The sequence below is a fragment of the Microtus pennsylvanicus genome, chromosome 3, assembly GCF_037038515.1.
Source record: "Microtus pennsylvanicus isolate mMicPen1 chromosome 3, mMicPen1.hap1, whole genome shotgun sequence".
In the NCBI taxonomy this organism is placed as follows: domain Eukaryota; kingdom Metazoa; phylum Chordata; class Mammalia; order Rodentia; family Cricetidae; genus Microtus; species Microtus pennsylvanicus.
Genome location: NC_134581.1, coordinates 4,397,326 through 4,424,383, shown reverse-complemented (window position 1 = coordinate 4,424,383; position 27,058 = coordinate 4,397,326). Strand labels below are relative to the sequence as shown.

Sequence of the window (27,058 nt, the reverse complement as noted above, 5' to 3'; positions counted from 1 at the left end):
GCATATAATTTGTCTTAATCTATTTTTACTAAAAACTAAACATACTTGGTGATAAATTTTTCTCTTAAGGCACATTCAGTTGATAACTTACTATAGATTACATCAAGTCATTGTAAATCTTGTTTCCCTATTGACAGCATTCTAGTTTCATCAGCTAATAGAAAGTATTATACCTCTTCAACTTTTAATGTTTCAGAAAAATATGCCCAAATTCAACAAAATTCCTTTCTACCTCCAACCTCATGCATCTTCAGGAGCAAAAACTTTAAAAAAGTAAGTAACTATTGCTTCCTTATCCCAGTCACTGCAGATGCCTCTGTCCTTTTGGTCGCTTCGTAACAAGGGAGACAGGTGCTAGGTCAGAGGCTGGTTATTGTGGAGCTAGTCTCCTGCCAAAATTTAGATTAGCCCATAATTGCTGATTCGTGCCTTTGTAGTCAGCACTTGGAGGCAGAGGCAGGAGGCCAGCCGAGGCAATATAGTAAGCTCCAGCCCAGCCGAGACCAAGCAAGCTGTATGTGGCGGCACACACCTGTAATCCCAGCTCTTAGGAGGTGGGCAGAGGAGGATCAGTTCAAGGCCATGGGAGACTGTCTCTAAAGGACAAACCTGTGTGTAGTAGCTGCTTTTACAGATACTTAGGGAGGAAAGAGAATGGGAAAATAACCAGCTTCTGAGCAGAGCTTTCCAGGAGGTTTCTAGAAGGAATCACCAGAACATGTACAGATGGGTGGACTGCCAGAGACTCAATTCCCAAGCAGAAACAGCCTCAAGATACCAAAAATGGGTATGGGGGTGCATGTTCTCGCTCGGGGTGGAGTAGGAAGACATGATTGTATGCCAGGTCGCAGAGCGTGCCATGACACACACCAGAAATTCCTGATAGGTAGATGTGGCTCCAAGAGAGGCTGAGATCTAGCAAGGAAGTGTGAACCATGAGCGTGTATGTGCTAGCAAGCACAACCAGCAGGACTGCTAAACTGTCACTGGATTCGCCAGCTCACACAGAGGAACCAGTTCCCACTGGCCAATCAAGACACTTGAGGAGTAGCCACCATGTGGCTAAATGTTCTGTTCCATCTGTACCTCTGCCTGCGTGCACACGTGCACACACTGGATCACAAGGTGCAGACATCACTTCAAGTAGACTTAATGACTGAACCTCAGGCTCCTCGAAGTTTATGGTTTTTTTGTTTTGTTTTGTTTTTCGAGACAGGGTTTCTCTGTGGTTTTGGAGCCTGTCCTGGAACTAGCTCTTGTAGACCGGGCTGGTCTCGAACTCACAGAGATCCGCCTGCCTCTGCCTCCCGAGTGCTGGGATTAAAGGCGTGCGCCACCACTGCCCGGCTCCTTGAAGAGTTTAAACCTTGCTGAGAGGTTTGATGATTGACTCATACCAGAGATAAGGACTCTGTAAAAAGAGCTTCGGGTTGCGTAATTTACTTACGACAAGCCAGCTGCTGGGTTTATGGTCTGGAGCAGGCTGTGGCTTAGTGTCTAGCCTGGGGTGTTTGTTGTTTGCTTCTAGTTGAAGGCACAGCAGTGGGAAGTAACACTGAGCCCTGGGTAGTTAATTGGTGGGTCTACCCAGGGCTGCCCTCGCTTCAGGCAGTACTTGGAGTAAAATGCAGGTAGCCATTGTGTGTGCATGAGCCCTAGAGGGCACCATAGGAACTCTGACAGCTCTCAAATAGATCAAGACCATGACTAAATACATATATTGATTTTAGATGTCTGTGCGACTTTAGTTGTTGACACAATGAAAAATAATAGGAGTTTTCGTGATGTCAAAACATGTCATTGTCTTTTCTAGAGACAGACTCTCTGCCAGTGACATGCTGCAGGTCCGGAAGGTGATGGAGCATGTCTATGAGAAGATCATCAACCTGGACAACGAGTCTCAGACCACCAGCTCTTCTAATAACGAAAAGCCAGAGCAGGAGAAGGAAGAGGATATTGCTGTGTTGGCAGAGGAAAAAATTGAACTTCTGTGCCAGGACCAGGTGAGTGGACCTGAGGAGCATAGCTTCGTCGTCTCCCTGCAGAGATAACCACAAAGTCCAATACTGCGTGCTTAGATTCTTAAGCCGTTGGCCTCCAGGGGCTCTGAAGAGCCTCTCGCTCCCCGCCGTGTCTCCCGGAAAAGTTCTTCAGCACACCTTAAGGAAATAGATGCACAGGAAGAAGACACAGCTTTACAGATGCCCACATCTGTAATGTGCCTGGTTAACAGAGGCAATGGCATCTTTTTTCTTTTTTATTTATTAAAGATTTCTGCCTCCTCCCCGCCACCGAGGCAGTGGCATCTTGATTTGCAGGGTGGCATCTGTCCTGTTAAAGAGTTTGGAATGGAGGTGGGTGGAGAAAAGATGGAATTACAAGCAAGAAGCATAGTGTGTCCTCAGGCAGGGCTGAGCCGGTGCTGCTGGTGGAGCAGCAGAAGCACAACTTCGGATTCCATGGATGGAAGTAGAGACAGGGCAGTGGGGAGCACGCTGGGCCACCTGGCAGAGCCCCTGGTTAAGGATGCCTTTAGCTGTTAGTGACCTTAATGTTTTCAATGCACTTTGGCTCTTCAGGTTTTGGACCCAAATATGGACCTTCGAACAGTAAAGCACTTCATATGGAAGAGTGGTGGAGACCTCACGCTCCATTACCGTCAGAAGTCCACGTGAAGAGTGGGCCATGCTCCTGGGTTATTCAACCTTCCTCTGTGGCCCCGAGTAGTCCTAGGAAGCCCGCCAAGCCCTACTGGGAGCAGGAGCTCCGCCGGCCGATTTGATGACGTGACTAATCGAGATGTAATATAGAAGCAGGCTCCATGCATAGGTTAAGGTGTCCCCAGGGATCAGTGCAAGGACAGACGAGCCCCAGGCACTGTCCTTCGAGATGTACAGAGAATCTGCAACAGGCCAGTGCAGACTTGGCTGACTCCTTGGAAGGACCCACCTTTGTCTCTTAGCACTTGGTAGAGAACATCAGCGGGGCCATCTGTCAGCACGTTTCAGTATCAAACCCACGAGTTCTGCAGCTTTTCTAAGTACATTCCACTCATGCAGTACCTATGAAGGCTTTTTCCAAATTTGTCATTACAGAGAACAAAAGTTGTTTTCATCATCATGTAAGAGTTATTTCTAATGGGAACCATCACTGCTTGCTGCGCAGTTCAAGAGCCAGCCCATTTCAGGAGAGATGGCCACGAAATACCGAATCTCAGCTCTGCTCTGTAGGAAGACCTGCCACTCCAAGGCTAGGGCACAGTACTCGGACTTGCAGGCAGTAGCCTGTGTAGTGAATGAAGTACTGCCCCGTAGTCACCTGGCCGCGCGACAGCACTAGCAGCTGTGGCCACTCTTTCTCCTCCAGCGCCCAGTCTTCCTCACAGGCAGAGCCAGCGGGAGCCACAGCTTCCTGCCCTGGGTGAGCAGCATGACGCTGTCAAAACTAAGGCCATGCTGAAGTTTCGGTATCATTTGAATGCTACCTAGAGTTTATGTTATTAGAGTAAAGAGATCTCACAGTGAGTTGGTTTGATATTTATATCGTGGTCCATGTTTGTTTTTCCAGTTTTATACGCGGGCTTTTGTTATACCTGCCTCCAGATCTTTCCTCTGTCTTTCTAACAATCAAAAGCTTTCGTAGACTCACTGGATCTTGTACAGAGTATTAACTTATTGGGGATAAACACTTCAACTCTGGATTCTTCCCAAGGCCATTCTCATTCAGACAAATCAATGGTCCCACCCTCCCTACTCCAGAAGACAGCCTTGAACAAAGCCAGAAGCACAAGTGCCTTCAGGGGCAGTTTATTCCAGTCCAGTGGCCTCCTTACCATGTGGCCTGTCCCCCACAGGAGCAGGGACTGGGGAGGGCTGGCTTTTCTACATCTTCACCGGTTCTGCTGGGGGCAGCTGATGGGTCCAGGTCCGTTCCTTACAAATTGAGGCATTGATCCGCACAACTGCAGAACGGGGTCCCCTTACTGCTAACTGTGGAGCACAGACATGCCATGGCCTCCACACCTTCAAGTGAGCAAAGACATTTCCCAGGCATTAAAATGTTCTCCCTCAGAGCAACTGACAGCTTTTTTACTGAAGTCCTTTTTGTCTGTGTTAGAACAGTGCACTCGGGGTGCGTGTTTTTAGTGACGGTCATGAACTAAAGCAAGGGATGGGGCGGGGTGCTGGCCCTCAGCACTGTTTGCAGGAAGGGCCTCTGCACTAAGGGTTCTACTGGTCATGGCCCAGCAGTGAGCGGCGGGCAGCTGTGCCCCTGTGGTGGATTTTACCTCCCAGCATGGTTGTACTTTCTTTCCCCCTCTAGTCAGAATAAGTAATAAGTTTCCAGGAAATTGGACAGTCTGCAATGCCGGAAGGGTCAGAGTCTGTATTTCAGGTTGTATAGAATAAAGCTTTAGTTAAAACACTTCGGTGTCTTACACGTTTATTTTCCACTTGTCGTTTTCCTGCACAGCAGACTACGGAGAGAGAAAACACCCTTAGCATCCACCTTAACCTGCTCATGGGGGTCTCTCGGGGAACAGAACCTTCCAGTTAGGGCAACCAGGGGTCAGAGTGCCTAGCTACAGAGCTAAAGTGAGCTGGCCCCAGAGCAGCCCCGTGGTGGAGGCCCTGTTGTGTGCCCACATTCCTGGCACTCACCAAGAGGCCCTGGGATGCCTCCCGCATAGACCTGGCTATAAATGTATTCCTAGTGCCCATCTGGGACCTGGGCTGGTGCTTCTGAGCACAGTGAGTGCCCTGCACATAAGAGTTACAGCGGTCTGTGGACACAGATGGGCAGGAGACTGCGGCTGCAGAGGACATGCCTGGAACCACCTGTAGAAAGCCAGCAGAGCCCACAACCTCCCCTAGCCTTGGCCTCTAAACTCAAGGCACCTAGAGTTTTCGGGACAGCTTCCCTCATACTAAGGACAGACAGAAGGACTGTACCCACTCTCACCTGGTCTCTAGCAAAGAGGTAGAGGGGTTTCGATGAGGAGCCATCAGACCTGACTGAATACCTTCTGCATTCAGGCAGTTGTCTGTATGTGGGACCTGGTAGGAGGGGTCACGGGACACCACAGCTAGAGTGTGTGCCCTCCTGTGGTGAGGGGAAGGTGTCACTAGCACAGGTAGATCCCTGAGAAGGGCCTTTTCCAACTTGAGAAGAAAGTGACCAAGTATACACCTCTCTCCTCCAGCATAAAGATTAGAATGGGAAGGGAGGACCCTGGGACTTGGAACCCCACCTCAGTACAGGGGGGGCTGCTGGAAGACATAGCCTCTCTTGTCCCTCGTCTTCACACTCATCCAAGATTGGGCCCTGCTGCCTCTCCTTACCCATGAGGCTTCAATGCTGTTGCTCCCAGCTTCCCTGCCCCTTCAGTCAAGGACCATGTACTGGGGTAAAGGTGGCACCCTAGGAGACCGCGGCAAAACCCATGCCTCTGGGAGCTACACAGACAAGCTAAGCAACACCAAAGGTCACAGACCCTTCTCACAGCCCAGGCTGCGGTTCTGGGGTGACCCCCTCGGTCTCTGTGTCTGCTGGCTCCTCAGTCTGTGCCTCCAGCAGCTCTGCAGACAGCCCATCCGGTGAGGATGCAGAGATGAGTCCGTCAGGGAGAGTCAGCTGGGGCAGGTGGTCCTGGGTCTGGGCACCGGGACTGTCCGGGAAGGAGATCTCAAACTCGGAACCTGACCACGTGGCTTCCCCTGAAACAGAGTAGGGCCAAGGAGGCCCAAGCTCAGTGGTCACTCCCCTGCACTCAGGCTGTGGTGGAGGTTAGACAGCATGTGAACCGCTAACCCACCTTCGAATCTCAGGGCAGCCCTCCCCAAAACCAGGGTTTCTCGGGGCGTCACTGAAGGTCACTCACCACCCCGCTCGTGCGAACTGCTACTGGAACCCATGTCCTCTGGTCCCGAGGCTGAGAGAGCTGTGGAGGTCAGCACTATGGAGGATGACAGGCTGGGGCACACACTGGAATTGCTGCTGTCCAGGAGAGACATCCCTGACACATCCAGGAAGCCTGGGGAAGAGAGCAGCTCAGTTCTCTGCTCACATAAAACCCCAACTATTGGAAATCTGGGAGCCTGTCTCCCCCTGCCATGTTCCTAACTTGCCTTTGGCCCTACCAATACCCTCCACCAAACCCTATGAAGGCTGTCTCTGAGGGACAAAAAAGAGTTGAACATCATGGGGTAGACCATGGAAATGGGCCCAGACCCTTCTCTGCTTCTATCCGTCTACCCTTGACGACTCAGGTTAGCAGGTTCTGAGGAAAGCCGGGGCACTGCTACACGAGTGTAACCCTGAGCCTGCAGCCCACTTCAGCACCAGGGCTCCAGCTGCCTCAGTCTCCCCTGGAGCCTGTCCCATACCTGGGTCCATGACCCGCTGCACTGGAGGTGGAGCCTGAAGAGGGCTCTCCATGGAACGTGGGCATCCCCCAAAGTCAGCAGCACCATGGCTAGGACTCTCAGGACCAAGGAGCTGCCCTTCCGTAAAGCCACTAGGGACCTGTGTCAGGGCCTAGAGATGCCAGGAAGGAAGAAAGTGGGAGTCAAGACAGTACCAATAAAGATTCAATATAGAAACAGGTGTCCAGCCTGACTGCGGCCCACCCCGGCACTATAAATAGTATCACCCTTGGTTTCTATGAGTGGTGGGGTCAGGCCAGATCCTCCCTGCAACAGACACACTAAGAAAGGTTTCTGACACTCTGGGGGGTATCCACAAATACCTGGGAATACTCCCTGAGCCTCACTTGAATCCAGCTACACATGGGGACCATGCACCCTAACGTGTCCTCCACTGGCCGGGCCGTCCCTCCCTCACTGCAGCACAAGGTTCTGTCCATTTCAGGGTCTCAATTTCCCACTCACAAAATGACCACCAGTGCCTTGTCTCTACTCCCAGGGCAACTGAGTCAGAAGTGTTTCCCTGAACCCAAGCAGAGCCTCTCTGCTTCTACTGCATACGGGGGCAGATGGGCCTCCTTCAGGCACAAGAAGCTCACAGGCCCATGAGGAGGCTTGCCCAGAAATTCCTCCCATCCCTACCATGACAGGTCTCCCCACATACCTCCGTATAGTCACTGTGCCTGGAACCCAACTCTGGGCTGGAAGAATCTTGAAGGATGGGCCACGGTGGTGGCGCACCAAGAGGCACGTCACTAGGTTGTGGAGTGTTAGCTGCTGGAGTACCAGACGGGGAGGTCCCGCCTGGCTTCTTGTAGTGGCAGGAGGGCTGTGTTGGGATTCGGTGTAGATACCCATAACCGATACCACACCCCAGACTATGGAAGGCCAGAGACATTCAATCAGGGTTGTCCACAACACAGCCCTCCCTACCTATACCACCCCCACCCACAACCATGACTGAGCAAGGACACTCCTGGGCAGGGATGAACCTCAGGACTCTGGGGTACAGTTCCGTCTCCTCCAAGGGATGCAAGAAGCCCAAGCCCACTGGGCCAGCCCACCCATCTAGCCCTGTAGCCCTGTGACCCCAGGAAGTACCTGCCCTCTCCACCCCAGGCTGCATTGGGAGTCACAGTCACCTCCCGGCAGGAGTCGGACTCAGAATTATACACCATCAGCTTCAGGGACTTCCCCTCATGGGACTCAATGAGTGAAAAGAAGTCTTCAGACTAGGAGAAACACAGTGTCTGAGGGCTGCTCCCAGCGCTGGCCTGGAAGCCTCAAATGAGACACCTATGCACAACACATCTGTCCACGACCCTTCAGGGGGCCTGGAAACAGACGGCACAGGTTCCTTACCTCCTGCAGAATCTGGTCAGAGCCAACCACATAGTCTGTGTAGGGACACAGGCCAGCCAGGGCAGCAGGTGAAGAGGGCTCCACATCCTGAGGTAAGAAAGAAAAACTAAGACTCACAGCTGAGCCGAGAGAAGAGGCAGGGGGCTGTCTCTCTAGGAAGAAAGACCCTTGTCCTCTGTTGCCAAGCACAGCCTCAAGAGAGACTTCCTTCTTACAGGGCCCACTTCTCTGCCTCCCCCAGGTTTACAGTCTAGCCAGCAGAGGGCAGCACCTGCTTGCAGTCCAAATCTGACCTGCGGCTCCACTGCCACACCAGTCACAGGCCACTGCCTGGGAAAACGCGACCGAGCCAGCCACAGAACCACAGAAGAAAGCCAGGGGCGAGGGAGCTGGTTTGTGGGTGGAGTGTAAGCGTGAGCTCCGGGGTTTGAAGGGAGGAACCCATCTCAAAAGGTACTGCGTGAGAGAAAAGGTGCCGGTGTGACACCGGGCTGTCACAGCCGGTACAGTATGTGCCACAAAGCCTGGCGCCCTGAGCTCAGGCCAATGCGAGAGACACTGCCTCAAAGGAGGTGAACAAGATTCCCAGGGATGAACCCAAGATTGTCTTTCTGCCTCCACGTGCACTCACAAATGAGCATGTACGTATCCATGTGCATATACATCCATATATATCCATATATATATATAGGATTGGCTAGCGAGCCAGCTTAGTGCAGAGAATGTCAAACTGGACCTGAGCTCCGCCCCCAGGAGCCTACGTGGTGGAAGGAGTGTTGTCCTGACCTCCACATGTACCAGGGCACACATGTGCCCACTTGTACCCACACAAAATAAATGTAACTATTTGTGAATAAAAACAAAGCACTAGGGGACTGGAGAGATGTCTCAGAGGTTAAGAGCATTGCCTGCTCTTCCAAAGGTCCTGAGTTCAATTCCCAGGAATCACATGGTGGCTCATAACCATCTATAATGGGGGTCTGGTGCCCTCTTCTGGCCTGCAGGCATACACACAGACAATGTTATATACTAGATAGATAGATAGATAGATAGATAGATAGATAGATAGATAGATAGATAGATAGATAGATAGATAGATAGATAGATAGATAGATAGATAGATAGATTGATTGATTTTTAAAAAAAAAGCACTAATTATGAGCTGTTTTGTAACCAGGCTGTGGTTTGGTAGCGTGAGCTTCGTAGATAACAAAAGCACGCTCTAACACCACAAAAGAAAGAGGTGCGCTTCCAAAACCCACACGAAAAGCCGGGCACCCCTGAACACGTCACCCAAGCCAGAAGAGGCCCCACTGCTCCTAAGGAGTGCTCGGGTGGCTACTTTACCGGCCCATTTCTTACACAGCTGTCTTTGCAGTCAGACTGCAAAGATGCCCCAGAGAAATCGTGGGAGGCAGCTAGAACCCCAACCAGCAAACCTTCCATCAGGGCACTCCCTCTGCCAACCCGGGAGACTGAGCATCGGAGAACTCGGGTGCCACTGAAGCACACAGGTGCCAGGTGTGCGTGTGTGTCTGTCACCGAACGCTAACATCTGGGGCGGCTGTTACTGAGGTTGGTTCACGTGGCTGCTATACAGCAACAGGTCACAGAAACTACCATGTAGTCTGTCCCTATCCACCTGGAGCAACCATCAATACTGTGGACGGCTTCCGGCAGCTCATTCTGCCCCACCCTTCAAAAGAAACCATGGCATGGGGCTGCACAGACAGCTCAGAGATTAAGGGCACTGGCTGCTCTGGCAGGGGACCCAAGTTTGATCCCCAGGACCCACACGGCAGCTCGCAACCATTGGTAATTCCAACCCCAGGGGACCAAAGGTCCTCTCCTGACTTCCAGGGGCACTGCACACACGTGGCGCATAGACGACAGATAATACATTCAGACAAAACGCCCATATACACAAAATAATAAAACAAAATTTAAAAGAAAAAAACTAAGGTACAGAGTTAAGAATGCCCAAAGGTGCGAGGTGTGGTGGCGGCGCACACTTAATCTGGCACTCGGGCGAGAAAGGCTGATTGATGGGTCTGTGCAGTTTGTGGCCATCCCGGTCGATACATTCCAGGCCAGTGAGGGCTACAAAGTGAGACCCTGTCCCAAAACAACAAAATGGAACCGGAATGCCCAAGGTCACACAGCTAACAGAAGCAATGTTCATCTGTCCTCTGGGGACAGGGACACTGGGGCAAAGCCATATCCCAGGCCTTTGCTCTGCCCTCTGCTCCCTGCCCCACCCACCGGCCCTGACCAGCCGGCCCCTGCATGCCCCTGCCCTGCCCAGTCCCACGCCCTGCCGGTACTCACCAGCACATGCCACACGTGCTCGCTGGCCCTGCGGAAGCTGCAGAAGCGCACGCTGGCTCCCAGCAGGCCCTGGCCACCCCACATGTTGCTGGGCACCACCTCCACCTCGCGCACCTTCATGGTCTTCATGTTGAAGACCTCCAGCTTCACCGGCTTCTCCACATTGGCCTTCAGCAGGGCCTTCAGTGTGTCATTCTCCTTGTTCTGCATGGGCCAGGAGGGGCTGGCTCAGTCTGAGGCTGCCCACCCCTCCACACAGGTCAGGACGTGGAGGGCCTGTGTGAGGGCATGCTCGAACAATACTGGGTCCAGCTGCATGGGCTAGGATTGGGCCTGCAGCCACTGTGGCCATGACTGTCACTACCCAGCTCCAGGCACCCCAAGTCCTACCAAGCCTCATTCCCTAAGCCTGCCAGGAAGCACAACAAAGCAAGCAAAAGGCCTCGTAGGCCCATGTCCAAAGGCCTTGTATGCCTTGAAAGGCCGCCTTCTTAGGGCTGGTGGCTACCTCCAGAAGTCCCTCTGGCCCTTGACCACCCACGACGAAGCAGGCTGGGCATCCCGTGGGGATAGGGAGAAGCGGGGACCCTCACCAGCCTCGAGTGCCCAATGGTGATGATGAAGTCGAAGTAGGGTTCCAGGCCTGCCTGCTGGGCCGGCGAGTTCTCCTGTACCTGTCACAGGGCAGAAGCAAGTCATGGCCCCGCCCCGACTCACACAGATTCCAGAAGCCCTGCTCCAGGACTCAGAAAGAGGAGCACTTCCAAAACCCACACGAAAAGAACTCAGGCATGCATAACTTCTCTGGCCATTGCCAAGGTTCCCCTCAGCTCCCGCTCACTACCTCCTCAGACACAAGATTCCTCTGAGGGAAATGACCTCTCCTGATTGTGACATACAGATGATTCCAGAAAAGACTCCCACTGCCCTGGGAGTAAGGGACACCCGGGAATACGGCCTCCCACCCAAAATCTTGGCTGCAGCTGGCCAGGAGGTCAGGGGGTTTGGCCAGGAGAGCCCAGACATGCAGGAGAAATGCTGTCAGGCCCTGCTGGTCCCTGAGTGGCCAGCCTCGCCCCTGTCCAGCAGCCAAGGACGGCAGCCTGATGGGGAAGGAAGGAAAGCAGATCCCAGGCTCAGACCGGACAGGACAGGATCGGCTTCTACATGAGTTCAGCTTTAGGAGTTCCCCACCCCTTTGGGTGCTCCCTGCCCATCTCCACTACCAGCTCACTAAAGATCAGCCAGTACAGCCAGCTCCCTATCTCAAGCTGTCCCCGGACACACAACAAGCACCCTCACAGTGCCTTGCTCAATGCAGCCTTTGTCCCCAGGTCCTGAATCCTAAAGATGCACCAAAGCCATTGGCTCCAGCCTGTTGCTAGGAACACTTGGTCACTCCTTGGGCCAGGCATCAGCCAGGCCTCAAGGTGACAGGTCAGGTGACAAGGCACAGGACTTGTGTGACCTCAGATCCTTGGTGCTTCACTGGATTCCCCAGGATGAAGGAGAACTTTCCGGGAGCCGGATAAGAACACAGTATCTGAGGTGCTTCCAGTTCAAGGCCAGTTGCGCCCTGGCATGGCAACCCCCCCCCTCCTAATGGCAGCACCAGCTGAGTCCCTGAGTGCCACCTCCTTGAGCTGCCACAGCTGCCAATGGGAGTAAGCCCATGTCGGTTGCTGGCCCATCCCCAAGGGCAAGCTGCCCCTGGCCTGTTTAGGGACTTCAAGTCCTGCTCCATCCCTCTGGGGGCCCTACTTCTGAGATCTGCCCTCTGCCCCTCTTAGACCAGCGGTTCTCAGCCTTCCTAATGCCATGACCCTTTAACACAGTTCCTCATGTTGTGCTGACCCCAGCCATAGCATTGTTTCCACTGCTACACAGAACCGTAATTTCACTACTGTCATGAATCAGAATGTATCTGTTTTCTGATGTTCTCAGGAGACCCCTGTAAAAGGGTCGTTCAACCCATGCAAGGGTCACGACCTGCAGGTTGTGAACCACTGCTTTAGAGGCTTTGGAAGACCACAGGACTAGAATATATGAGAGGGTGGGGCGTCCCCCCAAAGCAGGGCCACTTCCAAACCACCCCAACTCCCTTGGGTAAGGCCACTTTGCTCCTAAGAGGCAAGTGTCACTGTCCTTCGCCTGATGTGAGCAACCCACCATAGTAAAGGGGTTCAGAAGCCCTGGTGTCCCTGCACATCTACGATCTCCACCTACTCAGGCCTGTGGATCTGTCCTCCACACTGTCTACACTGCCCACTAGAGCTCCAACCGCTGAAATGATCTAGGCTGTTGCCCAACTTAACCTGTGCCTGCAAAACCCGCTGCCTTTCCACCCTGCTCTGACACCTCCCAGTGCGCCCCTGCCCCCACCCCACCCTCAGCCTTTCCTAACCCCACACCTTACCTCCCAACCCTAAGGAATGAACTGGGAAAGACTCTCGACAGGAGCTGGGTGCCAAGTATCCCAGATGCTAACGTCTCCTATGCTTTAAAGCGGTCTGTAGGCCGTTTCACTGCTCCAGTTTATAGATGAGATGTAACCTGGCCATCTAAGCCTAGAAAACACAACCTAGTGACAGCAGCATTTTCTGTGTGTGTGAATCGTCCACCACTGCGCACTGCCTGAGTGCTGAGGGCAAGGGCATCACCAGCGTGCCTGGGAAGATCGGGAATGACAAAATTCAGACGCGTTACCTCCCCGTTCTTCAGCTCTTAAAAATATAAATAAATGGCAGCTGGATGGTGTGGCGCACACCTTTAATCCCAGCACTTGGGAGAAGCAGGTAGATCTCTGTGAGTTCAAGGTCAGCCTGGTCAACAGAGCAAGTTCTAGGACAGCCAGGGGTGTTATACAGAGAAACTTGTCTCCAATATATATATATAAAATTTTATATATTTTGTATACATATAAGTATCCATATATATACATATACATACATACATACATACATACGGAGCGAGGTGACTCAGCAGGTGAAGACACTTGATACCAAATCTGGCACCCATATGGTGGACAGAGAGAACCAATTCCACCAACCTCCACATATACATGAAACGTCACACATGCATACATACACCCACAAATACAAGTGAAAAAAAGCCCTTTAAAATGTGTGTGTGTGTGTGTGTGTGTGTAGGTAAAGTCATCCCCCACTTAAAATCTTCTGAGAGAAGCTGGAAAGATGGCTCAGTGGTCAAGAGTACTTGTTGCTCTTGTAGAAGACCTGGGTTCAGTTCCCAGCACCCACAAGGTGGTTCACAACCATCCACAACTCCAGTTCCAGGGCACATACACACATTCTTACACATAAAATGAAAATAAAATCTAAAACAGTAACCAATATCTCCAAATACAGAACCAAGTCTCCGGACCTGGGGAAGGCACTGGGCGGCATCCTGGGCAGCCAGGAGTCCGAGGTTGGAACCCCAGCATCCAGGAGCTCAGGACCTGGGGGCTTAGCTCAGCGGCATCCCCAGTATCCAGGAGCTCAAAAGTTGGGGACTTAGATGAGGACATCCCCAGCATCCAAGAGGCCTAGGCTGGATTCCCCCACACTGCAAAACCAAAGGCTCTCCAAGTCTTCAGGACAACATGGAAGGCCTAGGACGCCTGGCCTCATCCTCCACACTCCCCTGACCACACCACGCTGCATGCCAGCCAGTGTCGGTGTGATTTCTCGCCACCTGCCCCCTGCTATTCTCCCCTCTACTCTTTACTTTCAAACGTTGAGCAGACATCTTTCCCGTTCGGGTACCACTCTTCATCCCTAACCTAAGCTATTTTTCTTGCTAGCAGTTACCATGTAACACATGTTTATCTGTATGTTTAAGATCTGTGTGCGCACGTGTGCACAAGCACATGCCTGTACACCCGTGTGTGCAGATGCCAGGTGTATGTGGATGCCTATGGAAGCCAGAAGAGGACTCTGGATACCCTAGAGCTGGAGCTACAGAAGATGTGAACAACCCAGTGTAGTTACTTTTGCTTGTGCAAACACACAATGCCAGGAACTGAACCTGGGTTGTCCAGAAGGCAAGGGTTCTTAACTCTGAGTCATCTCTTCAGCCTACCGTGTGTGTTTCCGAGATAAGAGTCTCCATGTATAACACAGACTGTCCGCACACGTTAAGTCCTCCTGCCTTTACCTCTAAACAGCAGTATGATAGCGGTGAGCCCCGCACCCCACCTTCCTCCTCTAGAGTTTGGCTTCCAATAGACATGCTCTGTCTGCCGTGTTTCCTCTAGTGCCTGAAGTTCTGCCTGCCACAGAGCATATGTTCAAAAACACGTCTATAGTTAGGTGTACAGGTGCTCAGGTTGAGGCAGGGGGACCAGGAGTTCAAGGCCATCCTTGGTTACACAAACAAAGGGACTGGAGAGACAGGTCAGCAGTTAAAGAGTTAAAGGTTCAGTTCCCAGCATACAAGGGGGGCAGCTCCCAAATGCCTGTAACTCCAACTTGTACAGGCACTCTCACTTGTGTGTGTGTGTGCACGCATGCACACACACATGCACACACACACAATACACCTCTGTGAACGGTTCTCATCCTCTGACGTAATCAACCTGTCCCCCTTCCACAAACCCCCCCATTGCCTTCCCTGGCACCCACAACCTCACCACCCGTACCCTTTGTGTGAATATGCTTTAAAACACCCCTGGTTGGATGCATTCCAATGTCTGCCAATCCCCAATCACAAATCTTGTCTCCTTCGGTCTGCGAAGCCACCGCGGCTTTCCTGCTAGGAACCACTTCTTAGCCCTGACGCCAGCCTTCCTTTGACGTAGACCAGAGAAGCACGGTGGCTCAGGAGGCAGAGGCTGGTGGATCTCTGTAGGTCCTATCCAGGCCAGCCTGGTCTACATAGCAAGTTCCAAGCCAGTCAGGGCTACATAGTGAAACCATCGCAAATAAAAAAAATAAAAATAAATAAATAAAATGTAAAAGAGGCCGAGAAAGGAAGGCTACTGACAGTTGGAGACCAGCTTGAGCTACAATACTGACCCTGTCAGAAGGCAGGCAGGCAGGCAGGTTGACCAACAGCCGGATAAACATGCCTGCCTGCACACAGCTCTGCATCTACCCACTTTTCAAGGAAGAGGAGTGTGGGAGCTGGGTTCAAAGCCCTTCCTATCCCCAACACCATATTTCCCCACCTCTTTTACCAACCAGGTTATAAACCACTTTGTCTCTACTTCCCATAAGCCTGTTCGCTCGTACCTCCCTGAAAGTGACACGTAAGGCCTCCCCCAAGTCTCGGGGTGTTTCACTCTGGGGTCCCATTGCCCACCCTGACTCCAGTCATTCTGGCCACCTCACCCTCCTGCAGTCTTCCTGAAGCCCTCGCGCTCCTCCAGCCCCTTGCACTGCGTCTCCCAGAAGGGGCCTCGGGTCTCGGGTACACTGAGCTTACTCAAGCTGGCAGGGAGGTCACCGCGGGCCCCGGAGCTGTGCAACCCTTCCAGATGCCACCCCGACTCAGCGGCTTACCCCGTGCAGGTGGAAGCCCTCGCCGCCCGCCGGCTGCTCCGTGCTCGCCCCTAGCCCCATGGCCGCCCTCGCCCTCCGCTGCGTGGCTTGGTCACGTGGGGCAGGCCACGCCCTCCCGGATGTCACAGTTCTTAGCAACAGGTTACCAAGGACGCGCGCGCCTCGGACTTCCGGCTGCGAGCCGGGTCGCGAGTTGGGCAGCCAGAGCTGGGAATCCTGCTCAGCCAGGCATCAGCTGAGCCGGGCTGCAGCAATGAGCAGCGATGACTCCTCCCTCATGGTGCGTGAGCGCTGGGCCGCCTGTGCCCGGGCGTCTTCTGCTGCCAAGACAGCTTTGCCCTGACCTGTCCCTCTGACCTCTGGCCATTTCTGCTCCAGGGCCACCTCTCCGCTCTCTGACCATTTCTGCTCCGGGGCCACCTCTCCGCTCTCTAGCCATTTCTGCTCCGGGGTCACCTCTCTCCTCTCTGGCCATTTCTACTCCGGGGTCACCTCTCTGCTCCCTCATCATCTGCTCTTGGCCCACCTCTGCCTGACTACACGCCCTGCTACCCTCAGGCCATCTCTACTCTTGGACACTTCCACCCCTAACCGTCCCTACCCCTCTGTCCACTCCTCTGACAGCATCAATGAGTCGTCCTATCTTCCCCAACTCCCTAGCCAATGTATTGATTCCTGTGTCCTCTGTACCCCCAGCCTCAAATTAGCACCCTGACCTGACCCTGTCCCTGTGCTCCCCAAACTAAACCCATATCCATTATCCTGTCATATCCTCCTCTTAGCCTCCTTCCCAAGCCTCTCCCGTGTCCCCGCCCCGTTTCAGTAGATGCTATGAGCTGTTACTCTCTTCTGTGTCCACCTCTCAACCCTAGTCCTAACCCAACAAGCCAGATGTCTCCAAGGTTCCCTATTTGATTTTATTTCCTAAGCCAGAGCCGCCGTGTCTCCCCTAGACACCCCTAACCTGGTTTCCCTACGTTGACTCATTTCTTTAGAATATACATTTGAGGTGCCTGGAGCCTCAGTTTCTAGAGGATGCAACAAGCCCTGGGTTTTATTCCTACCACCATACAAAACAGGTCTGGTGGTACGTGCTTGAAAATCCAGCACTTGAGAGGTGAGGAAGGAGGGTCAGGAGTTCAAGGTCATCCACGGTTAAGTAGCTGAGTTTGGTGCCAGTTTGTCAAAGGGAGACTGTGTCAAAACAATCATAAAAATCTGAGAGCACTACTCCCCTGCTTAAACCTCCCAACTGCTTCCTGTTTGGTGCCCTGAGCTGATGTCTAGGCTCTTTCAAATGGCCTGTGAGGCTTTTGCGACCCAACCACATCTATCCTCAATTCAACACCCACAAACCTTAGAGGAAGTGAGACTTGACTTTGAAATCTCAGTGTGATCTCTGTGGAGCTGTATCTCCCTGGCCTTCAGCTTCTTTGACTACGACGAGGATGGACATAGAGCCCATGACAACGGTCCCTAGCTTGTCCCTGCAGCTATTCCTACATTCGTTTCAATTATTGCTCCATACTCCTCCCCTTACCCTTAACAAGCCTGAGTTTGTTTACATTGCATCTTAGCCAGAATCTGTTGCCACTGCCCAATCACCTATAAACTCTGTCCTACAAAAACTACCTGGAGCGACTCCCGGGGCTGCAGAAGGAGAAGGGCAAGGCCTGGTTGTTGCCTTTCCCTTCCTGAGTGTAGAACTGAAGAAGGGTGCGGCCTGCCTGGGTCAGAACAGAGACGGGGGACCAATGCTATTCCAACCATGTCTTCCTCATAGGCTTCGATCATTTACTACAGCCAGGAAAAGTACTTCCACCATGTGCAGCAGACTGCGAGTGTGGGCTTAGAGAGGTACAGCAATGACCCTGTACTGCAGTTCTTCAAAGCTTATGGAGTTCTCGGGGAAGGTAAGCCTTGCACTGACCCCGGTACCATCCTCGCCCTTATCCTCTGGCAGCATCCCGATGCCTAGTTCCCATGGAAACAGCCTCACGCTGCCCACAGAGTCCTGCCGATAACCAACCCGTGAAGTCCGTATTCAGTTTGGATTTTGAGATCTTGGCTCACTGTACCTGCCATGAGCCTCAGTTTCCCTATCTGCAGAATGAGTTGTTAGAGAGGGGGCTACATGACTTGAATTCTCCTTGGGCTCAGAAGCTGAGAGCTGGAACTTCAGGAAAGAAGTGGGAGGCTTGAGCACAGGAAAGCGGGGCATAGACGTGAGAGGGCGGGACTTAAACAGAGCCCAGATGCTGAGACCTGTCTGAGCAGCCTGTGGCCGATGTTGGGGACATTCAGGATAAACGGAACTGAGAATGCCCTGTCCCTCTTCAGAACTGACTCCAGTCCCCTAGGGTTCCCAGGTTCATTCTACGGCACACCTCTGGGTTCCAAGGCTCTTAGCCGGTGGTCCAGGCGTAGTGATGTGCGCTTGTTCTAGCACTAGGAAGTTCAATATTATCTTAGGCTACAGGTCAAGTCCCATGCCACCTGACATACATGAGGACCTTTCTCAAAGACAAAATACAAAGTGGGGGTTAGAGACGATGGCTCACCAGTAAGGAGCACTTACTAGACCGACCGTTGATGGTGCACACCTTTAATCCTAAGCACTCGGGAGGCAGAGGCAGGCGGATCTCTGTGAGTTTGAGACCAGCCTGGTCTACAGAGTGAGTTGCAGGACAGCCAGGGGCTACACAGAGAAACGCTGTACCAAAACAAAACAAACAAACAAAACCCAAGCCACCTAAGGTCATCCTCTGACCTCCAATCACAGACACACACACAGACCTCCCCTTGACAACCTGGACCACAAAGCCAATGGCCTTCAGAGAGTTTCACCCTCCAGAAGTGTGGGTTCTTGGGGACCTTTCAAATCAGTCTGTCCCTAGATTGTGTGTGTGAACGCAGGTAGCACTTACCTAAGAGGGTCCTCTGTTTTCTGTCTGGGACCCCAGAGCAGAACAGTGTATAATGCTCTTTCTACAGACCATATCCATGATGCCATCAGTGAGCTGGAGAGCATCCAAAGCCACCCAGATATGTCCCTGTGCTCTGTCATCGCTCTGCTTTATGCTCACAAGTGCTGCGACACCATTGGTGAGTGGACCAGGCCCCTAGGGGAAAAGCCACTGCACAGACAAAGCCCTTGGAGGGCTACTGAAGGAGGGGCATATACCGGGCCACTTGGATCTGCTGTTAGGCAGCCAAAACAGACCATCCCTCATGCTTACCCCACAGGCCTCAGAGAAGACCTGATGCCTGAAACCACCTGAAAGGGAGCAAGCAGAAAGCATGACAGGAGAGGTCATCCCTCCAGACGAAGCATTAGAAAGCAGCCTTCATTCTTCACCAAGATTCTTGAGAGAGAGAGAGAGAGAGAGAGAGAGAGAGAGAGAGAGAGAGAGAGAGAGAGAGGAGAAGAAAAGAAAAGAAAGAAAGCCAGCCATTCTAAATAATTGTGCCTTTAATCTCAAGTCTCTAGGTCAGAGAGAAGTGCCAATGTAGACTCCCATCTCTTGCTCAGGATAGGGCATGGACCTCAGTTAGGGATTCGGGCTCAGTTGGTCTGCTCAGCACACCAATGAATGTGGGGTGGGGAGGGGTGCCTTCCAGACAGTAAGCTGAGCCCACACGTACACACTCCCGTGGGGCAGTCACCGCTGGTGCAGATGAGAACGCCTTGGTCTCCACTCGGCCTCTTTCTCTTCTGGATGTAGACCGAGAAGCAGTTCAGGAGTTGGAGAGTAGCTTGAAGGAAATCCGCAAGACGGCCAGCGGCACTGCCCTGTACTACGCCAGCCTCTTCCTCTGGCTCATAGGCCACCACGACAAGGCCAGGGAATATGTTGACCACATGCTGAAGGTCTGCAATGGCTCCAAAGAGGTACGAGAGCATCTCAGGGCCACAGCCAAGCAAAGCAGTATCCAGACACATCGTCAGGGTTACTCCCTGAGAGCCCTGGGACCAGGGCCACATCCGGGCACTGAACCTCACACCTGTACCTTGTCTAAAGCCACGTCACATTCGTGCGCAGCGTCCTGTTTTTAGACTGCTTTCCTATGGCCTATCTTTTTTTTTTTTTTGAGACAGGGTCTGTGCATAAACTTTTCCTGAGAGACACAAACAAGCACACTCTCACCCATCAAGGACAGACCAAAGTACCAAATCCTCTGAAGTCCAACTTGGTAGAACAGTGAGTCTATTGGGCTTGACCCCAAAGCAGCCACACAAATCAAAACAACCTCACCACAGCCTGAATGACCAATCCCCCATAACCGCATAGACAGAGTCTCTCTTGAAAGGACCCCCCCCAATATGTACCTTAGCACCTCCCATGACCACAAGGCCACCGGCAATTAGGGCAAAATGACATGCACCCAGCAGTGAGGTGCAAGCTGGTCTACATGAGGCTCCCAACCCCTTCTGTGAGCAAACACAACAGCCTTGCTCTTGAGAGAAGCACTTACAGCTGTTTCTGGTGATGGTGGCACCGGCTGTTGTACTCAAAGCCTGACCCTGCAGCTCGACAAGGTTGTATGTAGTTCACACTGTACCAGGGATAGCCTTGAACTTCTGCTCCCCTGCCTCCACCTCCAGAGCGCTGGAGGTGCACTCATCCAATGAATGAAACCAAGGCAGGCACCATGCCGAATGTACCCATCCCAATACAACATTTTTTTATTTTTTGTTTTGAACTTATTTTTTTATGTGTATGGATATTTTGACCACTGTCATGTCCATGCACCATGCTAGGTGCCTGGGACTAGAGTTACAGATGGTTGTGAGCTACCATGTGGGTCCTGGGACTCATACCAGGGTCCTCTAGAAGAGCAGGCCAATGTATTTAACTACTAAGCCATCTCTCGAGCACCCTCTGCCACCGTTTAATATCCTGAATTAGTCGCTGACATGTAGAAAATCAGACGATTTGGCCAGCAAGGTGGCTCAGTAGGTTAAGGCATTTACCACCAAGCCTGATGACCTGAGTTTGATCTCTGGAACCCGTATGGTGGCACATGTGTGAACACACGCATACACACACATACTAATATATACATACATATATACATACATGAATGTAATAAAACACTTTAAAGTAATCATAAAATTTAAATAGGCAATCAGGCATGGCATGATGGTAGCACATGCCTGTCCCCGTAGCACCTGAGAGGCAAGCAAGAAGCCAGTCTGGGCTATAGGGCAAGACTCTATCTCAAAAGGAAAGAAGCAAGAAGGGAAAGTCCAGGTTCCCTGGTTCTTTTGAAAACCCAAGTGAGCTGTCAGACACCCTGGGCTCTGCCCTCTCTGCAGTGTCTTGATGGACCTGAGTGGTCAGTACCTCATGTTGGTGCTGATGCTTAGACTGGAAGCCTTTCAGGCTGTACATTCTCGGAAACCTCGTAGCAATGTTCACGAGTGTAAGCCTTTGTCTGTGGGGAGGGGTGAGAACTGACATGTCTGGAACAGATGCACTGTGCGCAGCTCTAGGAGAGAAAAGAGAAGCATTGCCCTGGACTATCAAGGAGTGCTCAAGGCCGGGCTTTTCCCAAGTGCCCCTCTCCTCCAATGCCGCTTCCCAGGCTTAGCCCTCCCTGTGACTGGAAGAAGCTGTGTGCTGGTTGGAGGACCAAGAGCAGCCCCTGCCCTAGCCCCAGGGCTGATGACCTGACTGTGGTGACCAGTCCCTGCAGATACGGGAAAGGGGCCTGAGTGAGGAGTGACAGAGAGCTATGGGGTGTGGAGAGCAATGGGGATGTAGGAAGGAGAGGTCCCTGGGGAGGGGGGAGCTGCCAGACTAAACCGTGAGTCCTTAGGAGATGGATGCGGACTGATTTGGAAGGTGAGAGGCGGCAGGATGTCACAGGCAATGCAGGCAGGAGTGACCACCCGGCAGAGGAGGTAGCCCCCTGGGATCTGCACGAGGTGATGCCCACCCGCAATGTGGAGATGGTAGAGGGCGGGAAGGAGCTAGCTTGGGTAGAGGCTGTGAAGGACCCAGGACTTTTACCTTTCCCGCTTGTTCTCCCCAGGGCTATGTGCTCAAAGGCTGGGTGGACCTCACCTCCAATAAGCCCCACATCGTGAAGAAATCCATCAAGTACCTGGAACAAGGAACTCAGGACACCAAAGATGTGCTGGGGCTGATGGGCAAGGTGGGCAGAGGGAAGTGGGGGAGTCTCTGGCTGGCTCACTGGAGCCAGAGAGCTGCCAGGTGAACTCAGGCCAGATCCGAGATGCAGGCCCAGAAAGGGCCAGCAGCCAGCCCACGGTCACGCCAGTCCAGAGCCCACTCGTCCTTGCTTTGTGTGGCAGTCCTCATTCTGTTTTGTGTTGTTTTGGATGCTAAGGAATTGGGCCCAGGGCTTTGCACGCACCAGGCAAGCCCTCTGCCACTGGGCTACATCTCTAGTCCCTGTTTGGTGTCTTGAGATAGATCCTCGTGTACCCAAGGCTGGCCTTGTACTCACTGTGTAGCTAAGGCTAGCCCTGAGTTCCTAGCCTGGCAGTACCTTCCTGGGTCTGCCTGGGACAGGTCAGGCCGCTTCCTCTTGGCCTCTTCCACCTCCGACTTTCACCCCTTCCATTCCTACCCCATCTCCCACACTTGTTAGTGACGTAGCAGCCACAAGAAAAGGGAGGCATGCACTCTGCCCGTTTTACATTTCCTGATCTTAATTTGAATGATTTTTTTTTATTTTCCTTTGTGACCCTCATTGGCTCCGTCTTTGAGAGAAGAAAACTGATGTCTTACTATCTTTCTATGTGTCTGTCTGTCTGTCCTTACAAAATGACTACATCATCATTAGATCACAGAGGGACAGGAGGGACTGGGAGACACCACCAAGCCTGGATAGAACCCAGGGACTCACCCGTGCTAGGCAAGCACTCTGCCAACTGAGCCATCCCAGCCCTCAAGCCTCTCTTCTCTGGAAGTCCTGCTCTGGCCCTCAGAGCTCCTGGCGGGACACCCCAGGGGAACGGTGACCAACACTGAGTCCCCAGTCACACAGAATGAACATCTTCCCAGCTGGCTACCTGACAGCTGGGCCCCTACAGTTAAACTCTGGATCTTTGGGCTCTAGGCAGGTCAGAAGGATCTGGGCTGCTCATCCTGCCCCCCATCCCCTGAGGTTGAACCTGCCCCTGCATCACTGGTGGGGGCTCTTCTCTCGGGCTCCCACAGGCAACATACTACCTGATACAGCAGAACTTCTCCGGGGCCCTGGAGGTGGTGAACCAGGTCACTATGGCCTCAGGGAACTTCCTGCCGGCTTTAGTCCTGAAGATGAGGCTGTTCCTGGCTCGACAAGATTGGGACCAGACAGTCGAAACTGGACACAGGTGAGGGAAGAGCCAGGCCTCCTGCCTTTTAGGTATTCTGGGGTGCCGGGGATGGAACCCAGGGCCTTCTTCTAGCTACAGAAGCACTCTACCACAGAGCTATAGCCTCAACCCTCTCAAAATTTTATTTTGAGACAGGGTCTCACTAAGTTGCCCAGACTGGCCTTGAACTCATTCTGTGGCCTAGGCAGATCCTCCTGCCTCAGCCTCCCAAGTAGCCATGATTATAGGCTTAAGCCACCACGACTGGCCTGTTTTTCACGTTTGGTTTGTAGTCTAGGTTGTTCTGAAACTCACCACATAGCACAGGCTGGCCTCAAGCCTATGGCAATCCTCCTGCTGGAGTTACACCTGGCTTGGTTTTCTTTTTCTTTTTTAAAATTTTGCTTTGCTTGTTAATTATCACCAACATCGTGAATGTGTGCAGAGGTCAGAGGTCAGAGGACAAGTTCCCGGAGTTGGGTCTCCCCTCCCACTGTATGGGTCCGGGGGTCAAACTCAAGTCCTCAGGCTTGTGCTAATGCCGTACCTACTGAGCCTTCTCTCTAGATTTAGGTTTAATGCTTTTGAGACAAGGTATCACATGAAGGCCAGACTGTACTTGAACTCAATGTCCTCCTGGCTCTGCCTCCAAAGTGGCTCCTCTTACACTGGAGGGAGCAAAGAGGAGACAGCGGAGCTGTGAATGGTGACAGGGTCGGCTTCAGGGGCAGAGGGGTGAGGGCAGCAACTAACATTGACTCATTGCGTCTTCCTGGGTCCTGACTGGAGGAGTGTGTTGTGGATTATTATTTTAACTAGACAGAGATGTGTTATATTTGTTTATGCCACAGAATATTACTTTACTGTGTAAAGATGTGTTACTTTTGTTTATGCTGCATTTGTTTAATTATGTAAAGATGTGTCACTGTTTCGCCTTGCCTGCCTAAGGCACCCGGTTGGTGTAATAGAAAACTAAACAGTCAATGACTAGGCAGGAGAGGGATAGGTGGAGCTTGCAGGCAGAGAGGATAAGTAGGAAGAGAAATTTAGGAATGAGAGAAGGAGAAAAGAACGAGGGAGAAAGAGAGGGACATGCCCGGGGCCACCAGCCAGACATGGAGACAGCAGGAAATGTAAGATATATATAAGATATACATAAAGAAAGGAAGGAAGGAACAAAGGAAGGGAGAAAGAAAGGTAAAAAGACAAAACGTAGATAAAGAGAAACAGGATAAAATAAGAGCTAAGATAAAGCCAAGCATTCATAGCTGATAAGAAGTCTCCGTGGACCCAAAAGAAACCCTGGTATAGGGGCAAGGAAGGGGGACAGCTGTGGGCCTTGTGCAGACTGAGCCACCAAAATGAGGCATGGTGACGCGTGGGAGCAGCTACCATGAGGACCAGCAGGCAGGCGCCACCACGGTTTTTCTTTATTATCTTATGCATGCAGGTGTTTGTCTGCATGTATGTCTGTGTACTGCTTGCATGCCTGGTGCCTGAGGTCTAAAGAGCGCATCAGATCCCCTGGAGCTAGAGTTAGAGATGGTTATGGGTCACTGTGGGGGTGCTGGGAATCAAACTTAAGTCCTCTGTAAACGCAATCAGTGCCTAATCCACTGAGCCATCTCTCCAACCCTTCAATTTCAATTTTTAAACCATAGTTTAATGATGGGCTGGAGAAATGGCTCATAGTTTAAGAACACTGACTGCTCTTGTAGTAATCTCTCTCTCTCTCTCTCTCTCTCTCTCTCTCTCTCTCTCTCTCTCTCTCTCTCTCGTGTGTGTGTGTTTGTGTGTGTGTGTGCAATCTCACATGTACCATGGCAAGTGTGGAGGTCAGAGGACAGCAATGTGGAGTTGACTTTCTCCTTCCATCCTTTTTGTGGGTCCTGGGGATTAGGGAGAGAACCTCTTTTGTGTGGCAACTGCCTTTATCCCCTGAGCCACCTAAAAGTTGTATTGCTTTGCTTTGTGGCTTTGGCTTCCAAATGGAAAAACAGCAAGAGCTCCTGCCTTGGGGTCTCCATGCTTTCGGAATCATTAGCCCTGGCTAGACCTCTTTCAGTGTGGGCTACCCCAATCATATTGCAATTTTGTTGTTAATTTGAGTAACCCTGAGCTAAGTGTGGTGGCATACACCTGTAATCCAGCTCTCTGAGGGTGGGAAACAGAAGGATTTTGAAGCCAGCCTGAGTTACAATAACAACTGTAGCTCCAGCTTCAGGGAATCAAACAGGCATACACACATACATATAATTACAAAATAATAAAACTAAAATGAAAAGGAATGGCTCTTAAAAGACAATCAGATGTTTCCAATATCCCATCCTCGCTGAGCTGTGAACACTGTCAGTCCGTGTCCTTCTTGTCCGATTCCAGAATCCTTGAAAAAGACGAAAGCAATATTGATGCCTGGCAAATTCTAACTGTGCACGAGCTTGCGAGGGAAGGAAACACGGCCACGGTGAGTCACCCCACGGCTCAGAAGCTGAGCCAGGGACGGGTTTTCATACTCAGTGCTGAGGCAGGATGATCAGATACGAGGTCAGGCCAAGACCCCACCCCACCCCCACAGACAGAAAGAGATGGAGGGAGGAGAGGCACTGAGTGAGAAGGGAGCACCGGACAGACCGGATACAAAGAGGAACCCACTGTAGCCCCAGCTCCACCCCAACTCTGGCTTTGCCTTTGGAATAACCAGAAATACACCATCCTTTGATGAGGCCGGCAAAGCAGAAACTAAGGGGGTCACCGTAGGAGGAAGGAAGTTCTGGTTCCTTCCATGGGCAGAGCTCGGAGATGGTGGGTCTCTGGGTTGGGGTGACATAGAGGGACAGTTCGTACCAGCGGAAAACCCTGGACAGGCCTTCATCAGGCCTGATAGCAACAGGGTCAGCATCTCGTGCCCCATCTATACCCCCACCTCAAGTTCTGGGACCTCCCGGGCAAGCTCCCTGGCTACCCTGGCTGCGTACTTCTAATCCTGTCTCACTGAGGAGAGCAGCCCCATCTGGGCTTCTTCCCCATTTTTCTCCCTCTCTCTTGCTTTCTGGATCTGTGTTGGGGGCCGGCAGGGCGGGGGGCAGAGGGCAGGAGGGCAAATGAGTAGCGGTCAGAGGATAACCTGCAGGGTGTCCAACCTTCTCCTCCACCATGTGGGTCCCAGGGCTAGAACTCATGATGTCAGGCTTTTCCTCTGAGCCCCTGGTGTGGGCAGGAGAGTCAAATGCACAATGGAAGCTCCTGGGTGGCTGGGTGCCCCTCCCAGATTTCTTAACCCCTTCCTCTGCTGTGCTGGGGAGTCGGGACAGCAACACCCACTTACAGCACTGTAGAAGGTCCAGTGGAACAACAGGGGTGCCCTGTTACCCACATTTCAGAACAGAGCTGAGGACTTGACTGCTGCAGGCTGCAGGTTACAGGCAGGGACTTAGGGCAACCGTGTGGTCACTTAGAGCGATGGCCTCTGCCTTGGTGGGGCTGTCAGGGCAGCTTCCTCTCACCCTCAGGGCAAGGGCCGGGGTCACCCCTGGACGGAATGATGTCCCTTCAGGCTCCACTTGTGGGGCTTTGAAATAGTTTTGTTGTCTTGGTCATCTGGGACAGGCAAAGCCGAATCCCAGAGGGTGGCATCAAAGCTAAGTGAGGAGTGGACCCAATCGCCCATCTAATGTGCAGCCAAGACTGAAAAAAGTTCCGCGCAACTCTGGTTTTGTGTTTTGGGGTTCAGTTTTGCTTTGTTCCATTTATAGACAGGGTCTGGAACGTCCTGTGTAGTAAGGATGTCCTCTCTCCCACCCCCTGCTACCTCTACCTCCTGAGTGCTGGTATTACAGGCATGAACCACCATGCCTGGTTATATGCTGTGTACCTCAGGGTTTCATGCATGCTAGATAAGCACTCAACCACCCAAGGTATGTCCCCAACCCCCCACGTTTTCTGTTTTGTCCCTGCAGGCTACCGATCATGTTAAAAATCTCATCAAGGCACTAGAGACTGGAGAACCCCAGAATCCCAGCCTCCACCTTAAGAAGATTCTTGTGGTCAGTAGACTGGTAAGTGGGCAGCATCCGGTTTCTGACCATGCCCCCCATGAGAGGACCTTG

At 52.2% G+C, this 27,058-nt stretch overlaps 3 protein-coding genes across 6 annotated transcripts in view; 2 read left to right on the top strand and 1 right to left on the bottom strand.

Annotated features, from left to right (window-relative positions):
• The window catches only part of Wdr48 (WD repeat domain 48), a 34,192-nt gene extending 29,767 nt beyond the window's left edge, over nt 1-4,425 (top strand). For all 3 annotated transcript variants that reach the window (XR_012909933.1, XM_075964164.1, XM_075964165.1), the window contains 3 exons: nt 197-273; nt 1,814-2,003; nt 2,580-4,425. Coding sequence is in view for 2 of the 3 variants with exons in the window: in XM_075964164.1 (XP_075820279.1) it covers nt 197-273; nt 1,814-2,003; nt 2,580-2,675 (363 nt within the window). In the remaining variant the exon portion in view is untranslated. The remainder of the gene's footprint in view (nt 1-196; nt 274-1,813; nt 2,004-2,579) is intronic.
• A 1-nt stretch (nt 4,426) lies between these two features.
• On the bottom strand, nt 4,427-15,861 carry Gorasp1 (golgi reassembly stacking protein 1). 2 transcript variants are annotated; one of them, XM_075964166.1, is made up of 9 exons: nt 15,620-15,861; nt 10,709-10,789; nt 10,116-10,319; nt 7,788-7,874; nt 7,527-7,657; nt 7,090-7,303; nt 6,387-6,537; nt 5,882-6,034; nt 4,427-5,717 (listed from the first exon to the last, which is right to left on the bottom strand). In XM_075964166.1, the coding sequence occupies exons 1-9, from the start codon at nt 15,677-15,679 to the stop codon at nt 5,500-5,502; spliced, it is 1,299 nt and encodes a 432-aa protein (XP_075820281.1). In that variant the 5' UTR covers nt 15,680-15,861; the 3' UTR covers nt 4,427-5,499. The 2 variants fall into 2 exon arrangements, with proteins under 2 accessions (XP_075820281.1, XP_075820282.1); XM_075964167.1 differs by lacking the exon at nt 15,620-15,861 and adding an exon at nt 15,449-15,569.
• Nucleotides 15,773-27,058, top strand: part of Ttc21a (tetratricopeptide repeat domain 21A) — a 34,144-nt gene continuing 22,858 nt past the window's right edge. Inside the window, exons 1-8 of the mRNA XM_075964163.1 lie at nt 15,773-15,899; nt 17,403-17,532; nt 18,614-18,724; nt 19,345-19,511; nt 21,659-21,781; nt 22,813-22,970; nt 25,332-25,416; nt 26,909-27,007. Of these exons, the coding sequence (XP_075820278.1) occupies nt 15,873-15,899; nt 17,403-17,532; nt 18,614-18,724; nt 19,345-19,511; nt 21,659-21,781; nt 22,813-22,970; nt 25,332-25,416; nt 26,909-27,007 (900 nt within the window). The 5' untranslated portion in view covers nt 15,773-15,872. The remainder of the gene's footprint in view (nt 15,900-17,402; nt 17,533-18,613; nt 18,725-19,344; nt 19,512-21,658; nt 21,782-22,812; nt 22,971-25,331; nt 25,417-26,908; nt 27,008-27,058) is intronic.

Excerpts from the sequence above, each read along its gene's own strand:
- Gorasp1 (XM_075964166.1), bottom strand. The coding sequence starts at position 15,679 with ATGGGGCTAGGGGCGAGCACGGAGCAGCCGGCGGGCGGCGAGGGCTTC. Across the intron at positions 6,538-7,089 it reads GGCACAGTGACTATACGGAG|GCCCTGACACAGGTCCCTAG; the intron begins GTATGTGGGGAG and ends TGGCATCTCTAG. Across the intron at positions 6,035-6,386 it reads GCAGCGGGTCATGGACCCAG|GCTTCCTGGATGTGTCAGGG; the intron begins GTATGGGACAGG and ends TCTCTTCCCCAG.